This window comes from Pecten maximus, chromosome 4 (genome assembly GCF_902652985.1).
Source record: "Pecten maximus chromosome 4, xPecMax1.1, whole genome shotgun sequence".
In the NCBI taxonomy this organism is placed as follows: domain Eukaryota; kingdom Metazoa; phylum Mollusca; class Bivalvia; order Pectinida; family Pectinidae; genus Pecten; species Pecten maximus.
This window is the reverse complement of record NC_047018.1, coordinates 49,703,271-49,730,942: the sequence shown is the minus strand read 5'-3', so window position 1 is coordinate 49,730,942 and position 27,672 is coordinate 49,703,271. Positions and strand designations below refer to the sequence as shown.

Sequence of the window (27,672 nt, the reverse complement as noted above, 5' to 3'; positions counted from 1 at the left end):
TTGGAAATTAATTGATTTTAATCGATCATCGATCGGTTACACACAAGTGATGATCGATCACAAAAATTCAACCGATTCCCAACACTAGAATTGATCAAACACTGCAAATGTTCCCCCAAAGATTGTGATTTTTGTATTTAGGTAAAATGCCATGACATAGTCGGCAATGTAGCTCTGTACTGGGTGCCGCATTTTTTGTTTACTGCGAAACCAAGCCAGAATGTAAAACGCGATTTGATTGGGTGCCCTGGGATTCCAGGGCGCGACGGTTTGAACACGACTATATCCGCCAAGGGTTCGTGGAGTGTAACGTAATCAGAAGCCTTGGCTAGCGAAGATGTAATCACATATAATGGTTTGTTTGTTTTATTTTGTTTAACGTCTTATTAACAGCCAGGGTCATTTAAGGGCGTGCCAGGTTTTGGAGGTGGAGGAAAGCCGGAGTACCCAGAGTAAAACCACTGACCTACGGTCAGTACCTGGCAATTACTGCCCCAGGTAGGTTTCGAACTCGCAACCCAGAGGTGGAGGGCTAGTGATAAAGTGTCCGGACACCTTAACCACTCGGCCACCGCGGCCCCTCTCTCAAGGCAAGTGTGGTTACCATCATTACATTTGAGAATGAAAGTCATTTTTTAAGACAAAATGTTAAGAATAACTGCAGGTACATAAATTATAATTCAAGACAGGATTTAATGTTTTATTGTTAAGACCCATTTTATTGATTTGCTCGTTCTATTCACTGTGACCAATACAACCCTGCTGATGGTAATCTGCCTTGAGTATCAAATACATACCGCTAATGAAATCATACGAATGAGATGCTTCACAAGGCACATTTAAATAATCAATGTTAAACAAAAACTTTTTTACAGGAGAGGAAACGACATTTGAATCAATACCTGAGGTGAGTCAGACCACATCATGCACGCATCACACCAGGTAAATAATACATAGCTGGTGGCCAAGACCGCCATAACAGGCCAGGAAATGGACGTCAGGTCAGTCTGTTCTCCGGGCCTCCATTAAACATTTATATACTCGCAAATGTCTATTATAAATGTGATGATAATTCATCTTAACAGAACCCTGTAATCTGGACACCTGTATAATCTGGACACCTGTATCATCTGGATACCTTATAATCTGGACACCTGTATAATCTGGATACCTGTATAATCTGGATACCTTATCATCTGGATACCTATATAATCTGGATACCTGTATAATCTGGATACCTGTATAATCTGGATACCTTATCATCTGGATACCTATATAATCTGGATACCTGTATAATCTGGATATCTTATAATCTGGACACCTCTATAATCTGGATACCTGTATAATCTAGATACCTGTATAATCTGGATACCTTATAATCTTGACACCTGTATAATCTGGACACCTGTATCATATGGACACCTGTATAATCTGGACATCTGTATAATCTTGTATAATCTGTATACCTCTATAATTTGTATACCTGTATAATCTGGACACCTATATAATCTGGATATCTGTATAATCTGGATACCTCTATAATATGTATACCTGTATAGTCTGTATACCTGTATAATCTGTATACCTCTATAATCTGGATACCTGTATAATCTGGATACCTGTATAATCTGGATACCTGTATAATCTGGATATATTTGAATACATAACTATCACAACGATAAATCCACGTCTAGTAATAAGTTCATGTCTGGTAATAAGCCAATGTCTGGCAATAAGCCGATGCCTGAATAAGCCAATGTCTGGTAATAAGGTCAGTATGAATTTTAACATATCAATATTACCTTGTCCACTATTATAAGAACGAGACAACATGGTATCAAAACCGCAAAATTTTAAATCTTAAAAATTTATGTCTAGCCATGAAAGGAAAAATTTGCATCTACCAAAACAAGTCGTCATATATATATGACATGCAATTGACCTAGTTGTTATCAAAAGCTTGATTAATACGCCAAAATCTGACAATATCTACCACAAGACTGGACAACAAGGTTGGCCTGATGAGACAGGTGATAAGATATGTTACAGGTAAAACATGGAGCGTGGGAGGATTTAGAGGTCAAAGTGACACATACAGGTGATGTGGGCGGAACATGTCTATACATCAACATCAGCAGGGATCTCGTGTAAATACTTGATAATCGAGGTCACACGAATACTTCATCTCAATGTTCCCCGAATACTTCATCTCAATGGACCCCGGACACAACAGCTTATATATATATTAACCCTTCAAATGTTTAGTTACTCTAGTTTCACCAAAACTGTCTTTTACCATTATTTTACCTCACAAACAAATGTCTAAAATATTGTGACAAACCGGTAAATTTGTATACAAGTGTGAATGGAAGTCTTTTCAAGTAGATAAACACCTTTAAAATAAGTTACTATTCTAAGTATTTAAAAGTTTGACAAAAAGGATTATTAGACCTACAGTAAGCCTTCCGGTGTGAAAAAGTTCTGAACACAGTTTTCATCAACGATATTACTTATGGCACTATTACGGCTTGTGCTGTCCATTTCTGTCGTTAGCCACAAATTCAAAACACTTTGCCTCGTCATATCCAGGAAACTAACAACACTAGAGGGCTGTAAACCACAGGATGTGTTGTGTGAAATTTGGCGTGACTTTTATTATCATTCTGATTTACACTCCAAACATCAATCAACCGAGATTTTCTGTGTCGAGATTTTCTATGTCAGGGTCCGTGATGAATTTAGAAATGATATATATTGATCCATACCATATCAATAATATCGGTCTGATGTACACCAGGAAAACAATGAAACATACCTTCACACTAATCCGATGTTGGATCACCATAATAGGCAATAAACATAAAGCTTTCACGGTATTTAAAACATCTCAAGAATATATACATGATGGTGATTTTTCTCCAATTTCATCACTGCAGAACAACTTGTGAAAATTAGTTTTATTACCTAAAGGCCATGATAGTGGGGCCGACTTTGTTAAGTTGTTAACTGGGTTTATCGTCCCATGAACAGCCAGGGTCATTTTGAGGCGGGGTCTCTTTGTAGTAGCTGGTGACTACCTCACTGAATAATATACAGGAAGTCTGTCCCATGCCATCCAGAACAAATAGGGTAAATGTCTTGCCCATATACACAACCACGACAGCACAGACAGGCCCGTTTCACAGCTTCCCGAGAAACACAAACTGACACAAGCCACGCACCTCGGATCTTCATCTGGGGGAGGCTGAGACATCACCAGAATGACACAATTAACTTCATCAAGGATGATTTCCCCTTTTCTGGGAAAACCAAGATCTCGGACAAGCCTGTTTTCGGACCAAATGCATCCATCGGCAAAATATTTTATCCTTATTGATCTGGATGGTAAGTCACAGACCTCCAGTATGTTGTTCAGTGAGGTAGCCACTAGCTACAACAAGGGTACCCTCACCTCAAAATGACCCTAGAAGTTCACAAGACAAACAAACAGATTTTTTGTGGAAGCTGCTGTAAGCCGATTTAATTTGAGCCTTTTTCCCAAAACATACGTAAACTTTATGATAACTGTGATACCATACCTGGTCATATAAGTAGTAGAACGTCACTTTGTCCTTTGTATACAATTCCTGGAAGCTCTTCGGAAGGTACCGTACTCTCAGTTCATATCTGTAAGACAAAAAAATCAATAAATAAATACTAGATAAAAATGATGACAGAACTCTTTCATTAATAAACATTAAAATCTATTATTAATGGATTTTTCCGTTTATCTTCTTAAACTGGATCAGTTGAGCGTAATTATGATACTTTAGAATGTAAAAGGTTCTGGGCGACCCCTGGCGGAGGTATTACAATAGACATAATTGATAATTATTTCTTTTACATAAAGGAACACATTTATTTGGATAGACAATTTGAATGGTATCGGGTATAAGCTGGTGAAGACTAAGGTGGTCTCCTGTGAACAATTAGTATTTATTTATAACCCCACTCAAAGGTCTTCAATACACACCACATGTGTTTTGCCCGAACTTTATAACTTCCATCTGTGTAATCATAGGTATCAAATCAAATGATTTATCTATAGGTAGACTCGATAATTATATAAAGACTGTCTAATTAAGGCTGTGTTAACAGAACACCTACAATTAACTTTTCATCCTCCTCTTCCTATAAATCTTTTCTAGAATGGTAAAAGAGGAATTGGTGGTTTGGTTTGTTCCGTTTTTGTTTGTTTGACGTCCTATTAACAGCCAGGGTCATTTAAGGACGTGTCAGGTTTTCGAGGTGGAGGAAAGCCGGAGTACCCGGAGAAAAACCACCGACCTACGGTCAGTACCTGGCAACTGCCCCATGTAGGTTTCGAACTCGCAACCCAGAGGTGGAGGGCTAGTGATAAAATGTCGGGACACCTTAACCACTCGGCCACCCCGGCCCAACATATATTTCATGAATGTTTTTGGTGGAGCAAGCGAATATACTGGCAGACCTTTTTTATACTCCATAAAGTGAAATAATGATGAAATCAGTCGTGACAATTAAAATATAGGTCACTGTGACCTAGAAATCAGGTAGGGATCCAATCATATGTCTGTGTAGTAAAACTGGTGGCCTTTATTAGGGGGTAACCCGATATAATTTATTCTAATTAACATATAGATAAGACGATACTCAATTCTTATTCCTCCTTCCTACATCACTCCTTCTGCCTATAACTGATTAATTTATAGGTCGTGGTTTACGATAAACTTCAACCTTACGACACCCTCAGTGAAATATTTAGATTTTTTTTCTTTCCTGATTATTATATAAAGTATTTCATCCCAGATTGTACTTGAAGATGTATCGCATGATATAGAATGTTATGGAACCAAGCCAAATCTAGTGAGTTGCTCCAGAAAACTTATGTTAATATCAATCTGATATCATAACTTCATACATTATAAAACAAGGTTGATGAAATTCAACCCTCAGAGACAGTGTGGCTGGGCTTTGTGTGAGTACTCCAGTATTTGTGGAATTAAGATGTTTATAAGATAATACAGGCCCGGGAAGTGGCCGGTAGACCTTTACTGTGTGTAGTGGCCATGGCATTGCTGATGCTAATGCTAACCCTATATACAACAGGTGTCAAAGCCACCACCAGAACTAACCCACAACACATGTGCCTAGCATGTGTTTCTCCCTTCCAGCATCCTACTAGACAGTTTCCCTATCCCGTCTCTTTGATCTTCATCACATACACCATAATAATACCCGACACTAAAAAAACTAGGTCACCAGGAAGGAAAGCTGGGAGTCATTCCCAATGGAGCCGTTTCTTTAATTCCTCAGATCACAAGACAAGGTCAATGATCGACAGGGAAAGTCATTCGCCACCCTCAGCAAAGATTGAAACAAATTAGTTTCAGGTGGAGATCCAAGGTGTGTGGTTTGATCACATCCCAATCACAGTGGGTCGAATTGGGTCTGGTCAAAGTGGATCGGGTCAAAGTGGGTCGGGGTCAAAGTGGGTCAGGGTCAAAGTGGGTCGGGGACAAAGTGGGTCGGGGTCAAAGTGGGTCGAGTGGGGTGGGTCGATCACTTCCCACAGTAGTTTTAGTTTCTCGGGAAATTGATATCACAGACTGTCCTGATGGCTGTCATGATTGTGCACATAGGTAAGATACTGTACTGTACTGTATTGGATTCCATCCTGCATATATTGTAGAGTGAGGTAGCCACCAGCTACTACAAATGAAAACCTACTACTGTCATCCTGTTGAGTGTTGATAGTGTGATAACAGACTACACCTACCATTAGCAGTAAACATTGTAGGGACACCCTAAGGCCCGATACCTGTGCAACTACTGTCCTGCAGGTGTTCAGTACTCGCTATCTAGCTCACTACTGATCGAGGTACCGCCATTACACCTGTACCTATAGACTCCATCAACTATATACCTCATGATTCTAAATGATCAGCCCATTCATCAAACACATCACCACCTCAATTGCCCTGTTAGTGCGTATATGACAAGCCACAGGTGTGTTCTACAGTAATGGTCCTATAACCACAAATACTCGTTAACCTGTCATATCTGTCCTGTATAGGTTAGAGTAGTCTTCAAGCAAATGTGGGAGTCAATCCCATCATATACCATAATCCATAGGGATATCAAAGCATTATAGACGTAATCATAACATTGTTTCTCATTAGTCAATGGTTGTGTTGTTTTTTTTATATCAAGGATGTCCAGCTTCACTAAAGAATGTATTCACCAAAAGTTTAAATGCTGCTTGATACATTATGTTTTTAAAAAGTTATTTTGTATGTTTGTTTGATTGCTAGGTTTAATGTCCCATAAACAATCCGGGTCATTTTGAGGCAGGGTCTCCTTGTAGTAGTTGGTGACTACCTCAATGAAGAACAGATGGAGAGCCCAATAAAATTGGAATGCCATCCAAAGCAAGTATGGTAAAGTGTTTTGCCCAGTGACATAACCATGACAACACAGACCGACCTATTTCTCAGCTTCCTGTGAAATACAAACCAACACAGGTAGGGAGTGTCAAACCACGCACCTTGATCTTCTCCTGGAGGTAATACATGGCCGGAGCTCTAACAACTGAGCCATCGCGGCCCCCTTCTTTTTAGAAACCTGTACATGTCTGTCTGTAACTATATCAAATAAGCTTACACTATTTTTGAAGAGCTTTTCAAAGATCATTTTCATTCAACAATTATTCCTCATTAAAGTTACAAGTTTAAAGTGTACAATGTTAATTTAATGAGGTCACTTTTTGGTAGCTTGACTGACCTTTAATTACATAAGTAGCACAAATTTAAACATGATATATAGCTTGAAACATGGATTTCAGAAATTCAATTTTCATGGTTTATTAGCATAAAATCATCCATTAATGTTCCTGAGGTTTTCATAATTTGAGAGGCCCAAATTAATTTGATATGATTTATTGGAAGAGGTAGAATGTCAAATTAATGTAACCATATTTTGTTGAAGAGAAGATTTCAAAATAATAGACAGTGCATTGTATCAACAGGCTGAATAGTGGAGACAGCCAATCTGCTATCGATCTGCTTGTTGATATTTGAATATTTCATGCAGGAAGACTTTGTGAAAACCTCTCAGAAAATACTGGCGTATGTCATAACGGCCTTAATGTTTAACGCTGGCTCAGGTCGGTGAACTAATCCCCCTAGTATCAAATAGCAGCTGGCGCATATTGTCACTCTCAAGTTTTGCGTGATACTCGACATTAAAGCATTCACAGAAATTATTTCATTTGAATATAATCACGGAGGAAATGGGATCTTTATTCAGCATATTTCAGTTTTCTATCGTAGTTTAACTGATAGCTATGGCAGATCTTAACCAGCAGGGTCAAAGGTCAATGCCTTTTCTCCAACTTGATACACCACAACTCTCCAAAGATTGTGTGTAATATTTCTTCATGTATTGTTCATTTATATATATTTTTTCAGTCTGGTCATGTCCTCTGATAAAACTTTCACTTTTGTATGCATGAAACTTATTTGAATAAAAAATAAATTACAATTTAAGTCAAATTTCAGAGGAAAATTCTTGTAAAGTTTTCTGTTTTTCATTATTTCCAAAAAACAGAGTTGATATCCTATTTCCATGCTGGTAATAGTTTCCAGACCCAACTATGTCAAGTTTTCTTTAAAAACCTGTCAATTTCCATCAACTAAATATAAGGGATATCCATGTAGAGTATCTTTAGTGCTTACCAGTGCATCCCCATTAAAGATATAGAAACATTTTACTTAAACTAATACATTTGTTCAGAGTGCTTGTGCAAACAAAACCAGTGAACAGTAAATGGACCTCCATTATAAGTATACACACATGTTTATTTTTCTAATTCTCAGAGTCTGAAAATCTCAACTTTTTCCATTATAGAGCATTTCTGCATCTTTCCTGTTGTATATATTTATACACAAGCATTACAACCCTGTCCCCTCCCCCCTTTGGCTTCCCCTTAATGGATGAACCATACTGCTGTTGATCCTCTGCAGGCTCCAGTAACTTGTGGTCAGTAGGGATGGAAGGATTAGTAAGTAAATAAATATGATGCTAGATTAGAATGTTTAAATAATTGCTATGTCCGACACATAATAATTATCTATAATAGCCTCACACAGACTACCAGTCTGCCAGAATTATACAGATTTGACACTCTCCCTGGCTGGACAGTGTTTTCACACTGAGACTGGCTGGGGACAATTCTCCTGGGCCCATCCATCTTCTGGTCATGGTCATGCAGCTGGGGCTCCACAGGGGGGTGCCACAACTTACATGATGACCAAACCTTACATACATTTGATGTTCTGACAATGCCAGGCCAAACCTTACATACATTTGGTGTTCTGACAATGTCTGGACCAAACCTTACATACATTTGATGTTCTGACAATGTCTGGGCCAAACCTTACATACATTTGATGTTCTGACAATGTCTGGGCCAAACCTTACATACATTTGATGTTCTTACAATGTCTGGGCCAAACCTTACATACATTTGATATTCTGACAATGTCTGGGCCAAACCTTACATACATTTGATGTTCTTACAATGTCCAGGCCAAACCTTACATACATTTGATGTTCTGACAATGTCTGGGCCAAACCTTACATACATTTGATGTTCTGACAATGTTCAGACCAAATCTTACATACATTTGATGTTCTGACAATGTCCAGGCCAAATCTTACATACATTTGATGTTCTGACAATGTCCAGGCCAAACCGTACATACATTTGATGTTCGGACAATGTCCAGGCCAAACCGTACATACATTTGATGTTCTGATGATGTCCAGGCCAAACCGTACATACATTTGATATTCTGACAATGTCCAGGCCAAACCGTACATACATTTGATGTTCTGACAATGTCCAGACCAAACCTTTCATACAATTTAATTGCATAAACATTTTAGACCTAATTCATGGTAAATGAGCCAATAGAGAATGTCCATCATTTATTTGTTTTCAGAGAAATCACCCTTTAAAATTCCTTTGATTTGATTTTCCAATAAAGTTAGGGTTCTTCTTCATTTCATTCAGATTCATTATTGGACTAAAATATAATCAACAGAATTTCTAAAATTCATTTATGTGATGTCTATATAGTTTTTTAAATACATTTATTTCTCATCTTTTGCAATTTTACAAAATAATTCACGAAGAATAAATCAATATCTCTAGACTCCTGGACACATCATCGCAAAATAACATCTTTAACGCAACAAAATGTCAAATGTGTCCCCACAATATTGATTCCTGTCCAGGACAGGACTATAGAATAGATAGAACAGTTTTAAATTGGCCGAGTTTGATGTTAAGATGACCAGACTTTCAGCACATCAGTAAACTTTATAAGAATCAATATCCTGGCTTTCTGCTCCATTTTACACAATCTACTTCTCATGGACAGAACGGCTTTCTGCATTATTTTACACAATCTCCTTCTCAAGGACAGAATAAACAATGTCACAATATTGAGACAGAGAGTCTGCCTTCATCCTCGTACAATCTCAGCAATGAAAATCGTTTTCTTCAACTTTATATTTTCCTTGATGTAATTTTGATAAAAATATTGTTTTATACAGATCTGTATTTGGTTAACAAGAGCCACGTAGCTACATCACTTGTCAGTCAGTGACATTTAAACCCACCTCCTCATTACTGAAATAAACCTATCCAGGATTAAGAGATATCTTGTGAACAAGATTTTTAGTTTGAGTGGTCAAGTATGACCTTTGACCTTTAAACCTTGTCAGATGTCCATAAAAATAGGTATTATTTTGGAGAACTTGATGGTGTTATATGTTATAGGGTGAATATGAACTAGATCTATCTGAATTTCATGAGTTATACACAAACAGAGACCAATCCAGATTCATTTTGCTGCTGTTTATGGGCACTTTTCCCCTTCACAAAAATGGACCAAAATTCCCCAATTCCTGCTTAAAATTCCCCTTTTCCTGACTAAGATTTCTTCCAGTATCATTTATAAGAATTTTTCTCTTCTCCTATTAAACTCCAACCTTTCTTTATGCTGATTATGTAATGCAAATAATACCACCAAGTGTTCCAAGAATGTACCATTTTGCATGCATCTTCTTTTCATAACATTTTCCAGTGGGTGTATGTCCTCAGCCTCAGAGTCCCATAATAGTCTTTAATTGGTTTAATTCGTGCACTTAAGCTCAGGCTTCACCTTTTTTTAGTAGGCTTCCTCCCCTGAAACCTAGATTATTCCCTGACAAGTTTTGCAGTGACAGACGCACACACTCATGCACAGACGCACACACACATGCACAGACGCACACACACATGCACACACTCACAGACACACAATATTTTCCTTATACCCATCCTTTTGTTCCACCCCTATGTTTAGATCTCTGTCACTGATGTTACAATGAGGAGAAGTTTCCACATCAGTATCACATTTTACATACAAAATGACAATGTAATTTTCTGTATCGCCGGCAAAATATTTCTTGAGACATTTACGGTAATGTGTCACACCTAAACCAGCATCTTCACTCATGATTGTTGTATATTTACGGTACTGACAGCCACCTAGGCCCTAACATTACTGTTGTATATTTACGGTACTGACAGCCAGCTAGGCCCTAACATTACTGTTGTATATTTACGGTACTGACAGCCAGCTAGGCCCTAACATTACTGTTGTATATTTACGGTACTGACAGCCAGCTAGGCCCTAACATTACTGTTGTATATTTACGGTACTGACAGCCAGCTAGGCCCTAACATTACTGTTGTATATTTACGGTAATGACAGCCAGCTAGGCCCTAACGTTACTGTTGTACATTTACGGTAATGACAGCCAGCTAGGCCCTAACGTTACTGTTGTACATTTACGGTAATGACAGCCAGCTAGGCCCTAACGTTACTGTTGTATATTTACGGTAATGACAGCCAGCTAGGCCCTAACGTTACTGTTGTATATTTACGGTACTGACAGCCAGCTAGGCCCTAACATTACTGTTGTATATTTACGGTACTGACAGCCAGCTAGGCCCTAACGTTACTGTTGTATATTACGGTAATGACAGCCAGCTAGGCCCTAACGTTACTGTTGTATATTTACGGTACTGACAGCCAGCTAGGCCCTAACATTACTGTTGTATATTTACGGTACTGACAGCCAGCTAGGCCCTAACATTACTGTTGTATATTTACGGTAATGACAGCCAGCTAGGCCCTAACATTACTGTTGTATATTTACGGTACTGACAGCCAGCTAGGCCCTAACATTACTGTTGTATATTTACGGTACTGACAGCCAGCTAGGCCCTAACATTACTGTTGTATATTTACGGTACTAGGCCCTAACGTTACTGTTGTATATTTACGGTACTGACAGCCAGCTAGGCCCTAACATTACTGTTGTATATTTACGGTACTGACAGCCAGCTAGGCCCTAACATTACTGTTGTATATTTACGGTAATGACAGCCAGCTAGGCCCTAACATTACTGTTGTATATTTACGGTAATGACAGCCAGCTAGGCCCTAACATTACTGTTGTATATTTACGGTAATGACAGCCAGCTAGGCCCTAACATTACTGTTGTATATTTACAGTAATGACAGCCAGCTAGGCCCTAACGTTACTGTTGTATATTTACGGTAATGACAGCCAGCTAGGCCCTAACGTTACTGTTGTATATTTACGGTAATGACAGCCAGCTAGGCCCTAACGTTACTGTTGTATATTTACGGTAATGACAGCCAGCTAGGCCCTAACGTTACTGTTGTATATTTACGGTACTGACAGCCACCTAGGCCCTAACGTTACTGTTGTATATTTACGGTACTGACAGCCAGCTAGGCCCTAACGTTACTGTTGTATATTTACGGTACTGACAGCCAGCTAGGCCCTAACGTTACTGTTGTATATTTACGGTACTGACAGCCAGCTAGGCCCTAACGTTACTGTTGTATATTTACGGTACTGACAGCCAGCTAGGCCCTAACGTTACTGTTGTATATTTACGGTACTGACAGCCAGCTAGGCCCTAACGTTACTGTTGTATATTTACGGTACTGACAGCCAGCTAGGCCCTAACGTTACTGTTGTATATTTACGGTACTGACAGCCAGCTAGGCCCTAACGTTACTGTTGTATATTTACGGTACTGACAGCCAGCTAGGCCCTAACGTTACTGTTGTATATTTACGGTACTGACAGCCAGCTAGGCCCTAACATTACTGTTGTATATTTACGGTACTGACAGCCAGCTAGGCCCTAACATTACTGTTGTATATTTACGGTAATGACAGCCAGCTAGGCCCTAACATTACTGTTGTATATTTACGGTACTGACAGCCAGCTAGGCCCTAACATTACTGTTGTATATTTACGGTAATGATAGCCAGCTAGGCCCTAACATTACTGTTGTATATTTACGGTACTAGGCCCTAACATTACTGTTGTATATTTACGGTACTGACAGCCACCTAGGCCCTAACATTACTGTTGTATATTTACGGTACTAGGCCCTAACATTACTGTTGTATATTTACGGTACTGACAGCCAGCTAGGCCCTAACATTACTGTTGTATATTTACGGTACTAGGCCCTAACGTTACTGTTGTATATTTACGGTACTAGGCCCTAACGTTACTATCAGAAGCAGAGAGTAGACACAACCCCAGATAATCCCCATTACATTGTGTATGTGAAGTACGACCCAGGTTATCAATTCAAAGTAAGCACTTCAGATTGATGCTTTGAGAGTGGCCCATGTCTGAAAGGGTCTTCCTTATATTTATATATATATACAGCCATTGTGCACTGGCCAATTTGTAAACTTAGTAAACAACTTCGATCAAAGATGCCAAGAATTTGTCACAAAAAAATTTACATCAAAACAATTTAAGATAATATGTGTACTATAATATAGACAGAAATCCAGTCAGCAGGACGATTGTCTACACACAGAACTTGGTTCTAGGTCCCTAGATCTACCAGCCCGGAAACTTAACACTCAAATATACTTTGGAAATCAGACCTTTCTGTAAACGAATATGAAAAATTCCTCACAATGACACTGACATTTCAGGACCCCATATCAAATGACCATTCTGTTACCCTACACCACTATGAACACTATCCAAAGCGGGTCTCCATTTCCGCGTATGGTTCTATCCATCATATCAGTTTGAAATACCAGAGCAAAATTAATTCCAGCGACTTGGGACTAATTTACACTACAAAGTCTAGAAAACCTTAACCTAATACAACCGAGAACCTACCAGGGTGGATAGTGTTTCTCAGGTAGCTTTAATTATCGGTCTGTCTTGTATTCTTGTGTTTGGGCAAGACATTTTACCCGAATTACATGCCCTGGAAAATATGCAACAGGCCCCTATGTGTTGTTGGGTGAGGTAGCAACCAGCTACTACAAGGAAACCCAGACTTCCTGACTGTGAATCAGGTTAATAAAACCCTCAAATACGCTCAACCAAAAGTGTTGTTGAGTGAGATAGCAGCCAGCTGCTACAAGGAGACCCAGACTTCCTGGCTGTGAATTGGTTAATAAAACCATCAAATACACTCAACCCAAAGTGTTGTTGAGTGAGGTAGCAGCCAGCTACTACAAGGAGACCCAGACTTCCTGACTGTGAATCAGGTAAATAAAACCATCAAATACGCTCAACCTAAAGTGTTGTTGAGTGAGGTAGCAACCAGCTACTACAAGGAGACCCAGACTTCCTGGCTGTGAATGGGTTAATAAAACCATCAACATTCCCACATAAGTAGGACTTCTTTCATGTAGTCTACCTTTAATTAGTTCACTAAAGGGGACTGTGATAGCTCAGTCGGTTAGAGCGCCAGCCATGTAATCTCATGATCAGTCGATACTTGGAGGTGCGTGGGGGCCGCAGTGACCCAGTGGTTAAGGTGTCCCAACACTTTATCACTAACCCTCCACCTCTGGGTCACGAGTTCGAAATCCACATGGGACAGTTGCCAGGTACTGGCCGTAGTCCGGTGGTTTTTCTACGGGTACTCCAACACCTCTAAAACCAGGCCGTCCTTAAATGGCCCTGGCTATTAATAGGACGTTAAACAAAATAAACCAAACCGAACGGGCGGTTCAACCCTGAACCTCGAAGCTGAGAACCAGACAAGCCTATGCTGTTGTGGTTGTGTCCTTGGGCAAGACACTTTACCCTAATTACTCCAGATGGCATGCAATGGGCCTTCTGTATGTTGTTTGTTGAGGTAGTCACAAACTACTACAAAGAGAACGCACCTCAAAATGACCATGGCTGTTCATGGGGTGATAAACCCAGGAAATCAATCATAGTTAACTACAAACACAAGCTGAGGATACAGGAAATCACATTAGCCCTGTGAAGCAGAGGCAGTCAACAGCCCCTGGAAGGGATATATAATCCAACTTTCATACTTCAACACCACAGTTTAAGACTCTATCCAGAAATACAGTGTTTGAGTTTCTGTGTCAATGTTATACAACCAGTGACAACAAATCTTTACAGTTATCAAACCTGAGCTTGTATCACTCATGAAGTCTATCATCTCAAAAGAGGATGTCAGTATTTTCTTCATCTTTATCAGACAGTTGATAATAGGCAAAAATCATTACAATTTGGGTAGTAAAAATTCTCAACAATTTGAATCAGCACTGCCGGACAGACATTTTGGAAGGCAAATGAAAAAAGAGAAGGTCATTACTTCAAAAAACTCATATTCTAAATTGGTTCTGATATTTATGTGTTCAAAAGAGAATGTAATTACTTCAAGAAACTAATATTCTAAATTGCTTCTTATATTTGTATTTATATATAAAAGTGGGTCATTGTAACCTAGTTCTGAGAGACGTCAAAAGACTTATGGCCCAATTCTCCCGTCAAGTATTGCTACTGAAATTCACTATAAATACATATATGTGAGATTTCTCTACACTGGCAAGTGGATGATATTGAACTGTGAGATCTTCCATGGAACTCATAATTATTTCCAAGCATGCTATTATCAATTGGGCAATAACACATTTTGTGTTTGATGTACTCCTTTCAACTTAGTTAAAGACATGGTGTTGTCAGTAAATTGAGTTTGAGATGTTCTCTAAACATACCCACAGGTTTAGTAGTATTGGCGGTACGTAAGCTATTTGATATGCCCCCATCCACAAGAACATGTTTTCAGACATTGTGTTTGAGATGCCCCCCTAGAATCTGTTTTCAGACAATGTGTTTCAAATGCCCCCTTAGAATATGTTTTCAGACAATGTGTTCAAGATGTCCCCCTAGAATACGTTTTCAGACAGTTTTCAGACAATGTGTTCAAGATGTGCCCCTAGAATACGTTTTCAGACATTGTGTTTGAGATGTGCCCCTAGAATACGTTTTCAGACATTGTGTTTGAGATGTCCCCCTAGAATATGTTTTCAGACATTGTGTTTGAGATGCCCCCCTAGAATACCTTTTCAGACATGTTTGGCGAACTTACCTCCACTCATCTGATGGGTGGGCAGTCTCGTATTTCTGCCGGACCTGGTACATCGACAGATTATTATGGAGCCAGTAACTATCCTTGGATTGTATGTGGACTAACTTGAGGGCGTAACAGTTTGAGAAATACCTTTCTCCTGCCGTCAACCTCCCCACCACCAACTTGATTATATCCTGTAACACACAAAAAAGCAGCCATTTTATCATCAACTCATCCAGATCTGTCCTGCTATCAATGATAGCAAATACTGTGCTATTGCAACCAATGGCTAAAAATACATTATCTTTGAATTCCATATACATGGTAAACAATTTTCATCAATAATTCAGTTTTTAAAAATATGAGGGCCTTCCACTGGTCTGATATACTGATCACCGAGTTACATCAGTCTTTATTTATAAACCTGCATCTCTTATTTTGATCCTAACTTGATAAGACAAGAGATCCCAGAGGGATCTTGGCGCCCACCATTGAATGATCTTTATAGGTTCCATGTCAGATTGATCTTTTCTCTACTTTTCCCTTCCTCTAAGTCTTACTAATCTGTGTAAATTCAGAAACAGCCCTCTAGTACTTTTCAAACAAGGGGAACCTATATATAAAATTTAAGATTTAGCGATAATGGCTGTCTGTTGTTTTCGGATTGGTCCCAAAATGCAACACCAGGGACCAAGGGGAACCTACATATGAAATTTGAGAAAGATCCCTTCATTACCTTCTGTAAAATAGCGATAACAAACTTCAATTGTCAAAATACAAGATGGCTGCCTGTCGGGCAGGTTGTTTTCTGACTGGTCTCAAAATCCAATATGCATAACTAGGCACCAAGGGGAACCTTCATATGAAATTTGAGAAAGATCCCTTCAGTACTTTCTCAGAAATAGCGATAACAAACTTCAATTGTCAAAATCAAAGATGGCTGCCTGTCGGCCATGTTGTTTTCCTATTAGTCCCAAGAATTAGATGCAATATGCAGAACTACAGACCAAGGAGAACTTGCAAAAATGTTTGAGAAAGATCCCTTCAGTACTTTCTGAGAAATAGCGATAACAAACTTCAATTGTCAAAATCCAAGATGGCTGCCTGTTGGCCATGTTGTTTTCCGATTGGTCTCAAAATGCAATATGCATAACTAGGCACAAAGGGGAACCTACATATGAAATTTGAGAAAGATCCCTTCAGTACTTTCTCAGAAATAGCGATAACAAACTTCAATTGTCAAAATCCAAGATGGCTGCCTGTCGGCCATGTTATTTTCCGATTGGTCTCAAAATGGAATATGCATAACTAGGCACCAAGGGGAATCTACATATCAAATTTGAGAAAGATCCCTTCAGTACTTTCTCAGAAATAGCGATAACAAACTTCAATTGTCAAAATCCAAGATGGCTGCCTGTCGGCCATGTTGTTTTCCGATTGGTCTCAAAATGCAATATGCATAACTAGGCACCAAGGGAAACCTACATATGAAATTTGAGAAAGATCCCTTCAGTACTTTCTCAGAAATAGCGATAACAAACTTCAATTATCAAAATCCAAGATGGCTGCCTGTCGGCCATGTTGTTTTCCGATTGGTCTCAAAATGCAATATGCATAACTAGGCACCAAGGGGAATCTACATATGAAATTTGAGAAAGATCCCTTCAGTACTTTCTCAGAAATAGCGATAACAAACTTCAATTATCAAAATCCAAGATGGCTGCCTGTCGGCCATGTTGTTTTCCTATTGGTCTCAAAATGCAATATGCATAACTAGGCACCAAGGGAAACCTACATATGAAATTTGAGAAAGATCCCTTCAGTACTTTCTCAGAAATAGCGATAACAAACTTCAATTGTCAAAATCCAAGATGGCTGCCTGTCGGCCATGTTGTTTTCCGATTGGTCTCAAAATGCAATATGCATAACTAGGCACCAAGAGAAACCCACATATGAAATTTGAGAAAGATCCCTTCAGTACTTTCTGAGGATTAGCGATAACAAGAATTGTTTACGGACGGACGGAGGGACGGACGGACGGAGGGACGGACGGACGGACGGACGACGGACCACGGACGCAGGGCGATTTGAATAGCCCACCATCTGATGATGGTGGGCTAAAAATCAACAATGGACTACATCTCTGTAGAAACTGGGAATCAACAAAGGGCTATAACTCTGTAAAGAACGGGAATCAACAGAGGACTATAACTCTGTATAGACTGGTAACCAACAAAGGGCTATAACTCTGTATAGACTGGGAATCAATAAAGGGCTATAACTCTGTATAGACTGGGAATCAATAAAGGGCTATAACTCTGTATAGACTGGTAATCAATAAAGGGCTATAACTCTGTATAGACTGGGAATCAATAAAGGGCTATAACTCTGTATAGACTGGGAATCAATAAAGGGCTATAACTCTGTATAGACTGGGAATCAACAAAGGCCTATAACTCTGTATCGACTGGGAATCAACAAAGGGCTATATAGACTGAGAATCAAAAAAGGGCTATAACTCTGTATAGACTGGGAATCAACAAAGGGCTATATCTCTGTATAGACTGGGAATCAACAAAGGGCTATAACTCTGTAATGACTTGGAATCGATCAACAAATTAAAACTATTCCCTCCTATTTCCTACTGCCTGTGACTTACCTTGACGTCGGTGGCATCGCCGTATTTGACCATGTTGAAGCCCCCGTTAGGGAGGTGAACCTTGAGGATGGTGCGTTCCATTGTACACTTCTTCTCCTTGGTGTCTGATTCGATTGTGTCAAACTCCTGTATCGGGTCTAAAACTACTTCGCGACACCCATCATCATCTTGTATTAACTTCCAGAGTTTGCTCCATCGTGCTATCTGTAACAAGACAAAATACAAGTATTGTAATAATATGTTCTATCGACAAAACAATATATACATTCATAAGGTTGTACTAGGTAAGCTTAATACTTATTTAATTCTGATAAATTTACATAGTGATAATAAATTCAAGAGAAATTAAAAAAAAAAAAAAAAAAATTACCAGCACTGATATTGTTATCGATTAAACAAAATTACTCACAATTTGGAAAAAAAAGTCTTAAAATTAAAATCATGTGTGAAACGACACCATGAAAGATACGTACACTGTATTGTTATGACATTGGCTTTATTAAATAAAAGTTTTGATGAGAAATACAATGAGAGTTTGTTATAGCTGGTGACATGAAATCTCATTAGCATAAATATACACACAGCAAGAGGTCTTTGTGAAGGTTACCTGTATATATATACAGGGCTTCCTAAGATTTCTCAATCATAGAAATGTATGCAGTTTTACCAGTAACTGTGAATATCTAACATCACCAAATATGTCGTACACACACAGTGGTAGCTCATTATCAGACCTTGTACCGATATTCAATCAGAATCAAAACACAACTACACAGTCCTAAATATTGTTTAAAAAACACACAAAAAAACCAGCGAAACAGTGACAGTTAAATGCTTATACCTTAAAACTCTGGTAATTACATTACAACACCCCCCCCCCCCCCCCCCCCCCCACCTCCCCCCAGTCCTCCTTATGTCCATTATGCATGTTATTCAATTACCCTACAAAAATTTTAAGTCCCAACCCCCACCCGATACCACAACCCCTTCTTTGAGAGCATATGAGACAAGTCAGTGTCCCCTAGACATATAGGAGAACACAATATCATGCTGAGCCTGATGTTATAAAGTGAAGTAAGACTCACTTTCCAGAGATACGTTCCTTGTCGCAATAATTAATCCAGAAAACTCCGGAAATAATGGTTTGAACGAACTGGACCAGGAAATCATAAAAAAGTTCCGCAAAACCTCACTGATTGCCTCTATACTTCCGTCCAACACCTCTAGACTCAGATCTCACAGTGTGTACAACCATACAGTTAGGCCAGGCTGTACTTGTGTGAAAATCGCAGCCAAAACATAAGATAACTCTTCAGAAAGAAACCAGAAATTCTAACATTTTGTCAGCATTCTGTTAAGCTTCCAAAAATTACTTGGATAAGGGGCCTTTCCTAACGATTTAAAAGTTCTAATCTACCTGACCTCTGTAGGCTCTGACCCTGTAAACTATAACTTTAAGTTTACATTTCAAAACACTGTTTAACACCAAATAACTTTCCAATGGTATGAATACATCCCAGTATTAATTGTTGCACAAAAAATCATCTTAAGTGTTTCCTCATTCAAGCTTTTGCTGATCATGACCAACTGAACTTGGTCAGGGCCATGTACCGAACACTCGTGTGAAGTTCCATTGAAATAAATTCAACAGAACTGGAGTTGTTAAATTTGAAATGACTTTCAATATGGCAGACGCAGTGGCCATATTTGACAAATCTGTAAAATTTGCCTCTTAATACATCTTAAATCGTACATTAATTAACATTGAAATTTCTCACATAAACATATGCATGTAGCTCATAGTTTTATGTAACTCAAACATTAGGTTTTAGTTTCAATTGTATAATTAAATTCTTTCCATGGCAACACTCTTTTTAACAGTTTACACCTGTCTGAGTAACAATTACAAACCTTAATTAAGAGTTTCTACGCAGTTCACCTGACATACATACACAAACACCAATTTCCTGTAAGACAGTCTTTCAGTGTTCAATTTTAACAATTCTCTATGTTCATATTTATATATTACAATAACGATACTCTACAATAGATTTTTACTTCGGCGGTAATTGTATCGTCATTACAAGCCCCATAAATCTATCCCAGACACCCGATATTTCGGGATAAACTACACCGTCATTATACCTGGGCTAATCAACTTTGGTCAGACCTGCTTTTCAAAGAGGCGGGGGGAAAAACATATATGTCGGTGTACTTGACCTGGAGACCCAACAACTAACACATCAAGTTCCCTCTTTTATGCTCTCACACAATATCTGTCAAATTTAACACTTGAGAAAAAACTCAAAGATATCAGATCGGTAATTCGACCAATCAAAATGTGCGTTTCTAATAGTATTAGCCAGGTGTACAACGTGGACCGTTATTTATAATTCATACCTCAATGAACTACAGCTAACATGTCTGTTTCGCTCCTGATTTTTATCGTGCTGACATAGTTATAATTCTATAAGCACCGATTATAGATAGTTTTAAATGTTTGAAACTGGCTTTAAAACTATACAGTGTAGGAGGGTTTTTTATCCCAATCGTTTGAAGACAAACGCTAGCGTGAAATAGTCCGACAGCAATGAATTGAAGTACAGACAGTTACGTACGTCTATAGAGGTTCAGAAAATCTGAGGCGGAAAATCAAATTTTAAATCAACTAACTGCACCCATCCAGACTATCACCATTCATAATAAAACGCAATACCAAATTTATCCTGCAATAATCCCTGGTCTTACAAGACAATGACAACCAGGTTTTTAAATTTTACTAAACAATATTTTAAATACAGGCGGGCGATCATTGGACAGTGCCTTAGAGTTTGATAAATACAGCATTGTATTCTAAATAACGATGAGTTTTCAAGTTTAAAAAAAAAAAATTAAGTCCAATAAAAAGTTTTCATATATATATTCTTTATTTTAAGTCTAATAAAGCTTCTTAATCTCAATTATTATTGAATTCTCAGGAATAAATCAGAGCAGTAATATCAAGTGGATTTTCTCTATAGTCTTCCGTTGTTTACACTCCGAGTCGCTACAGACTGTGTATATCAACAACCTGTATTAAGACAATATCTAGTCCATGTTACTTATTTGTCCCGAAGTCATTAAAAAGTTTAACGTAAGTTAATCAGATTGTTAAGTAGGCCTGTTATAAGACTGTTGATAACATATATACACTATACATTAATGGCCTATTCCATTTTAGGTCAACAACTTTTACTATTCAATAGTAATAGGTATAAACCTCTTTAAAATTGATTTGAGCATATTAGAATTATTAAATTTAATATGATAGCCACCAGCTAGAATTTTTTTTGTTTTAAATCCTTCCAAAAATTTGAATCATAATTGTATATTATACACTAATCTGAATTTCCATAAAACTTCATATTTCGGTTTGATATTGTTTAATGTCTTGTCAACAGCTATATATAGCGGGGAACTGATGCCGACTTTATAGTGCTATCTCACCGAAGCATATACTGCTTTAGACACCCAGCAGGACACCCCACCTGGTCACGTTATCAGCTGACAACAGGTGAACCAGTCATCTCACACCCAAAAATGTTAGTGCTAAACAGGAGTAGCAACTACCATCTTTAAAGACTCTGGCATGTCTCGGCTAGGGGACAGATCCCGAAACCTTCCTCACGGGGGCAAACACTCAACTATAGATCAAACATGGCGCATTGACAAGGAGACGTTATAAAATTGCTAGAAAGAAGAGAAAAGATAAGATCCTAAATTCAGTCGCCTCTTACAATCATGTGATGAGGCAGTTGGTACAATACTTATGCCATATATATACCGAAAGGTCTGAACTTAATTGTTTAAGAGTACAATCAATGTTTACTTGATAGACATTGTTGTCTATTTGTCTATCTGTGTAGACTACAGCGATAATAGAAAACTATTCATATCCACTACTGGGGACATACTATATCAGGCGTCTGTATGTATAACGTGACTTTATAGAGTAGACAGAAGGTCTGAAGTATGAAACTATAACTAGGTTGATGTCTTTGGTGCTTCCAGCATCAAACCTTGTCAAATTCAAGCCAGTCATTCCGAACAATGACACAAAAGTGGGTTTTGTCAGTAGTAATGATCTAATGTTATCAATAACACTATACGCTTATCAACAAAACCTATCTCATAGCTTTCATTATTTCCGACCCTCATACCAGCCATATGTTCAATCCTTATCATAAAATGGGGTCATGGGTTTGATTGGACAAAACACAACTATGATTTAAAATATTATTTTCTGAGTTACGACATACAACTGACCAAACTTATCCATTTTTCATCACAGTCATCAAAACACAATTACTAAATGACCCAATTTGTTCAGAGATTTGGTTTATCGGTCAATAGAAAATTTACAGGAAGTGATAATGGTAGACACTGCCCATCGGAAATGTATTAAAATTCCAGTGTGAAGATGATAGTTATTTGAACCCATTAGTATCAGGGAGGCCATCCTGTCATTGTGATGATAATAGTGAGCTGAGGTTGTATGGGACTGGGAGGTGTGGGGAGGCCACCATGTCATAGTGGGCTGGGGTTGTACGGGACTGGTGTGGGGATCCGGAGACCACCATGTCATAGTGGGCTGAGGTTGTATGGGACTGGGAGGTGTGGGGAGACCATCCTGTCATTGTGATGATAATAGTGGGCTGGGGTCATACAGGACTGGGAGGTGTGGGGAGGCCACCATGTCATAGTGGGCTGGGGTTGTATGGGACTGGGAGGTGTGGAGAGGCCATCCTGTCATTGTGATGATAATAGTGAGCTGAGGTTGTATGGGACTGGGAGGTGTGGGGAGGCCATCCTGTCATTGTGATGATAATAGTGAGCTGGGGTTGTATGGGACTGGGAGGTGTGGGGAGGCCATCCTGTCATTGTGATGATAATAGTGAGCTGGGGTTGTATGGGACTGGGAGGTGTGGGGAGGCCACCGTGTCATAGTGAGCTGGGGTTGTATGGGACTGGGAGGTGTGGGGAGGCCACCATGTCATAGTGAGCTGGGGTTGTATGGGACTGGGAGGTGTGGGGAGGCCATCCTGTCATTGTGATGATAATAGTGAGCTGGGGTTGTATGGGACTGGGAGGTGTGGGGAGGCCACCATGTCATAGTGGGCTGAGGTTGTATGGGACTGGGATGTGTGGGGAGGCCACCATGTCATAGTGGGCTGAGGTTGTATGGGACTGGGATGTGTGGGGAGGCCACCATGTCATAGTGGGCTGAGGTTGTATGGGACTGGGAGGTGTGGGGAGGCCACCATGTCATAGTGGGCTGGGGTTGTATGGGACTGGGAGGTGTGGGGAGGCCACCATGTCATAGTGGGCTGAGGTTGTATGGGACTGGGAGGTGTGGGGAGGCCACCATGTCATAGTGGGCTGGGGTTGTATGGGACTGGGAGGTGTGGGGAGGCCACCGTGTCATAGTGGGCTGAGGTTGTATGGGACTGGGAGGTGTGGGGAGGCCACCATGTCATAGTGGGCTGAGGTTGTATGGGACTGGGAGGTGTGGGGAGGCCACCATGTCATAGTGGGCTGGGGTTGTATGGGACTGGGAGGTGTGGGAAGGCCACCATGTCATAGTGGGCTGAGGTTGTATGGGACTGGGAGGTGTGGGGAGGCCACCATGTCATAGTGGGCTGAGGTTGTATGGGACTGGGAGGTGTGGGGAGGCCACCATGTCATAGTGGGCTGAGGTTGTATGGGACTGGGAGGTGTGGGGAGGCCACCGTGTCATAGTGGGCTGAGGTTGTATGGGACTGGGAGGTGTGGGAAGGCCACCATGTCATAGTGGGTTGGGGTCATACAGGACTGGGAGGTGTGGGGAGGCCACCATGTCATAGTGGGTTGGGGTCATACAGGACTGGGAGGTGTGGGGAGGCCACCATGTCATAGTGGGCTGGGGTTGTATCGGACTGGGAGGTGTGGGGAGGCCACCATGTCATAGTGGGCTGGGGTTGTATGGGACTGGGAGGTGTGGGGAGGCCACCATGTCATAGTGGGCTGAGGTTGTATGGGACTGGGAGGTGTGGGGAGGCCGCCATGTCATAGTGGGCTGAGGTTGTATGGGACTGGGAGGTGTGGGGAGGCCACCGTGTCATAGTGGGCTGGGGTTGTATGGGACTGGGAGGTGTGGGAAGGCCACCATGTCATAGTGGGCTGGGGTTGTATGGGACTGGGAGGTGTGGGGAGGCCACCATGTCATAGTGGGCTGGGGTTGTATGGGACTGGGAGGTGTGGGAAGGCCACCGTGTCATAGTGGGTTGGGGTCATACGGGACTGGGAGGTGTGGTGAGGCCACCATGTCATAGTGGGCTGGGGTTGTATGGGACTGGGAGGTGTGGGAAGGCCACCGTGTCATAGTGGGCTGGGGTTGTATGGGACTGGGAGTTGTGGGGAGGCCACCGTGTCATAGTGGGCTGAGGTTGTATGGGACTGGGAGGTGTGGGGAGGCCACCATGTCATAGTGGGCTGGGGTTGTATGGGACTGGGAGGTGTGGGGAGGCCACCATGTCATAGTGGGCTGAGGTTGTATGGGACTGGGAGGTGTGGGGAGGCCACCATGTCATAGTGAGCTGGGGTTGTATGGGACTGGGAGGTGTGGGGAGGCCACCATGTCATAGTGGGCTGAGGTTGTATGGGACTGGGAGGTGTGGGGAGGCCACCATGTCATAGTGGGCTGAGGTTGTATGGGACTGGGAGGTGTGGGGAGGCCACCATGTCATAGTGGGCTGAGGTTGTATGGGACTGGGAGTTGTGGGGAGGCCACCGTGTCATAGTGGGCTGGGGTTGTATGGGACTGGGAGGTGTGGGAAGGCCACCATGTCATAGTGGGCTGGGGTTGTATGGGACTGGGAGGTGTGGGGAGGCCACCATGTCATAGTGGGCTGGGGTTGTATGGGACTGGGAGGTGTGGGGAGGCCACTATGTCATAGTGGGCTGGGGTTGTATGGGACTGGGAGGTGTGGGGAGGCCACCATGTCATAGTGGGCTGAGGTTGTATGGGACTGGGAGTTGTGGGGAGGCCACCATGTCATAGTGGGCTGAGGTTGTATGGGACTGGGAGGTGTGGGGAGGCCACCGTGTCATAGTGGGCTGGGGTTGTATGGGACTGGGAGGTGTGGGGAACCTCCAGCCCCATCCTCCTCTATACACACAGCCATCACGCACACTCCTATATATATACTAATACCGTATTTGACCTAATAAGGGCGCAGGGCGCGGGTAATTGACAGTGGGGGCGCCCTTATTAAGATTAGTTATTCTGAAGTTTTATGAAACAGACTATACCTTATAGCAGAATACCCAAGGTTGTGGAAACGGTAAAATATTCAGTCATAAAAATATTCCAGATGAAGATATCTATTCATTATCATATATTAAGCTTAAACATCACTTGAATACTCCTGTAAACTTGTTAACCATGCCAGCTGATCTTTAGACCAGAGAACGTGTGTTCCACCATTTATGTTCAAATGGAACTCTTTTGTGTTCTATTTATAGAAACAGGTGATTTCCCAGATCATATCAGACATCGTTTTCTTTGACCTAATAATTGATTTACAATGTCTTTTACTAGCTTTCTGTTCTGAACAAAAGTTATTTATCAACAAGAATGAAGTCTTTACTTTATCTTCAAATAAAGATGGTAAGTTATTATTTGTATGTGTGTTTAGTTTTGGGTGCTCTTTGCACTGACATGTCATCTGTAGCCTGTAGGAATTCACAAAATGTGGCGAAAACATGTGTTTCAGTTACTTAATTTGTTGAAGAAAATTGAACACATAAAGTAGCAAAATATTTCACATGAATTATTATTTTTGAACACCATTTTGACACTCAGTCAAAGATTTATTTCCTTGAAAAAAGGTAGGGGCGCCCTAATTAGGGTAGGCGCCCTTATTAGGTCAAATACGGTAGCTTGTAAGCAAGAATGAGTAGTGAATTATCTAAATCTAAAATTTGTCACAATCAAATTTAGTCACAATCAGACACTGAATCCTTGCAATTATTGGTCCCTCAAAACGCAATACCATGGTAAAGCCATACCTTAATTATTACAAACAAACACCCCTTGATATATATAAAACGGTATCTATAATATGATATAAACTCGTGAATTCTGTCCTGTGGAAAACCATACACCATATCTGGCTATACCCACACAGAAAAATTAAACCACCAATAATTGTATTACACAGCAGAACATACAGGTTGGCTACAATGTGGAACCTTTTGACTTCAAATTTAAAATTTGATTTCCACATATCTGTTAATTTATTAAATATGAATTGTCATATCAAGCTGCTAACTTTGAAGCCCTGCTGCCCACAACATTATGTGTATATGATGTGAAGTTCAGATTAGGGGTGTCAGTCTGTCAGTCCGGTTCCCAATTGGTGTGAAGACTTGGCCTATTATAGACAATGGCCGTATGTCTAATTCAGATCCCACAACCAATTCGGATCTCAGCAACATCTCTAATACATATTCTATCATAAATTGGAACAAATAGAAGAAATCTCATCGTTTTATATAAATATTCCCTCGTTAAACAATACACTATCAATACTCTAATTTAATACATACTCCGCGATTGGATTAATTTTTATAAAATACACTTTATATTTGGCAGCGATTGCTCAGTAAATTAGCGTGCAGCATATGGATACATAACCTCAAGAGGAAGGGCCATGATAGCACAGTCGGTAAGAGCGCTTACCACCTAACTTTAGGTGAAGGTCCGAGGTGGCGTGGTTCGATACTCTCTCTCACCAATATATGACAGTTTGTGTTTATTGGGAAGCTGAGAAACGTACCAGTCTGTGCTCTCTTGGTTGTGTCCTTGGGCAAGACAATTTACCCTAAAATTGCTCTGGATGGCATAGTGATATGAGCCAAAAAACAATGTCTAATCACTAAGAATTTAATATCAATATTATTCAAACATCTTTTAATTTTCATTATATTCATGTCAAAACAATGTGCCTAAAGAAAGAAAGATAAATTGGAGTATAATTTGTATTAATTTTTTTTTTTTTTTTTGGGGGGGGGGGGGGGGGGGGGGGGGGGGATCTTAGAATTTAATCAATGTCATAAAAAGGCATACACTTTAAGTATACTTAAACAGTAACCTAACTCCTAATTGATATATATATATATATCTGTCCATACGCTTTTTAAATCATTTCCTCTATTGACAGAATCAACAATCCTAAGGCATCTTGTTTGCTTGATTAATCCCATCGACAGCTGACCTGGGTATCCCCCAGCTCTAAAAACACCGATGTGCTCTATATACCAGCTATTTATCAAACCATCTGTTTTCACACACCCAAAATGTGTCTGTAAGTACCTTAGACCGTTTACCTATATCATATATATCTGCCATCCAGCCATTATCATCCACTTTTACTCTGAGAAACTACAAGATATGGCAACC

General features: G+C 40.2%; 1 protein-coding gene and 1 long non-coding RNA gene across 2 annotated transcripts in view; one reads left to right on the top strand and one right to left on the bottom strand.

Moving 5' to 3' along the window:
• LOC117326351 (focal adhesion kinase 1-like) overlaps nt 1-27,672 on the bottom strand; it is a 90,621-nt gene that overhangs the window by 44,367 nt on the left and 18,582 nt on the right. The window contains 3 exon segments of the mRNA XM_033883061.1: nt 3,579-3,666; nt 15,551-15,726; nt 18,192-18,395. Of these exon segments, the coding sequence (XP_033738952.1) occupies nt 3,579-3,666; nt 15,551-15,726; nt 18,192-18,395 (468 nt within the window).
• On the top strand, nt 476-27,672 carry LOC117326352. The gene is made up of 3 exons (XR_004532476.1): nt 476-498; nt 876-907; nt 27,434-27,672. It is a non-coding gene; the product is annotated as an uncharacterized LOC117326352 (long non-coding RNA).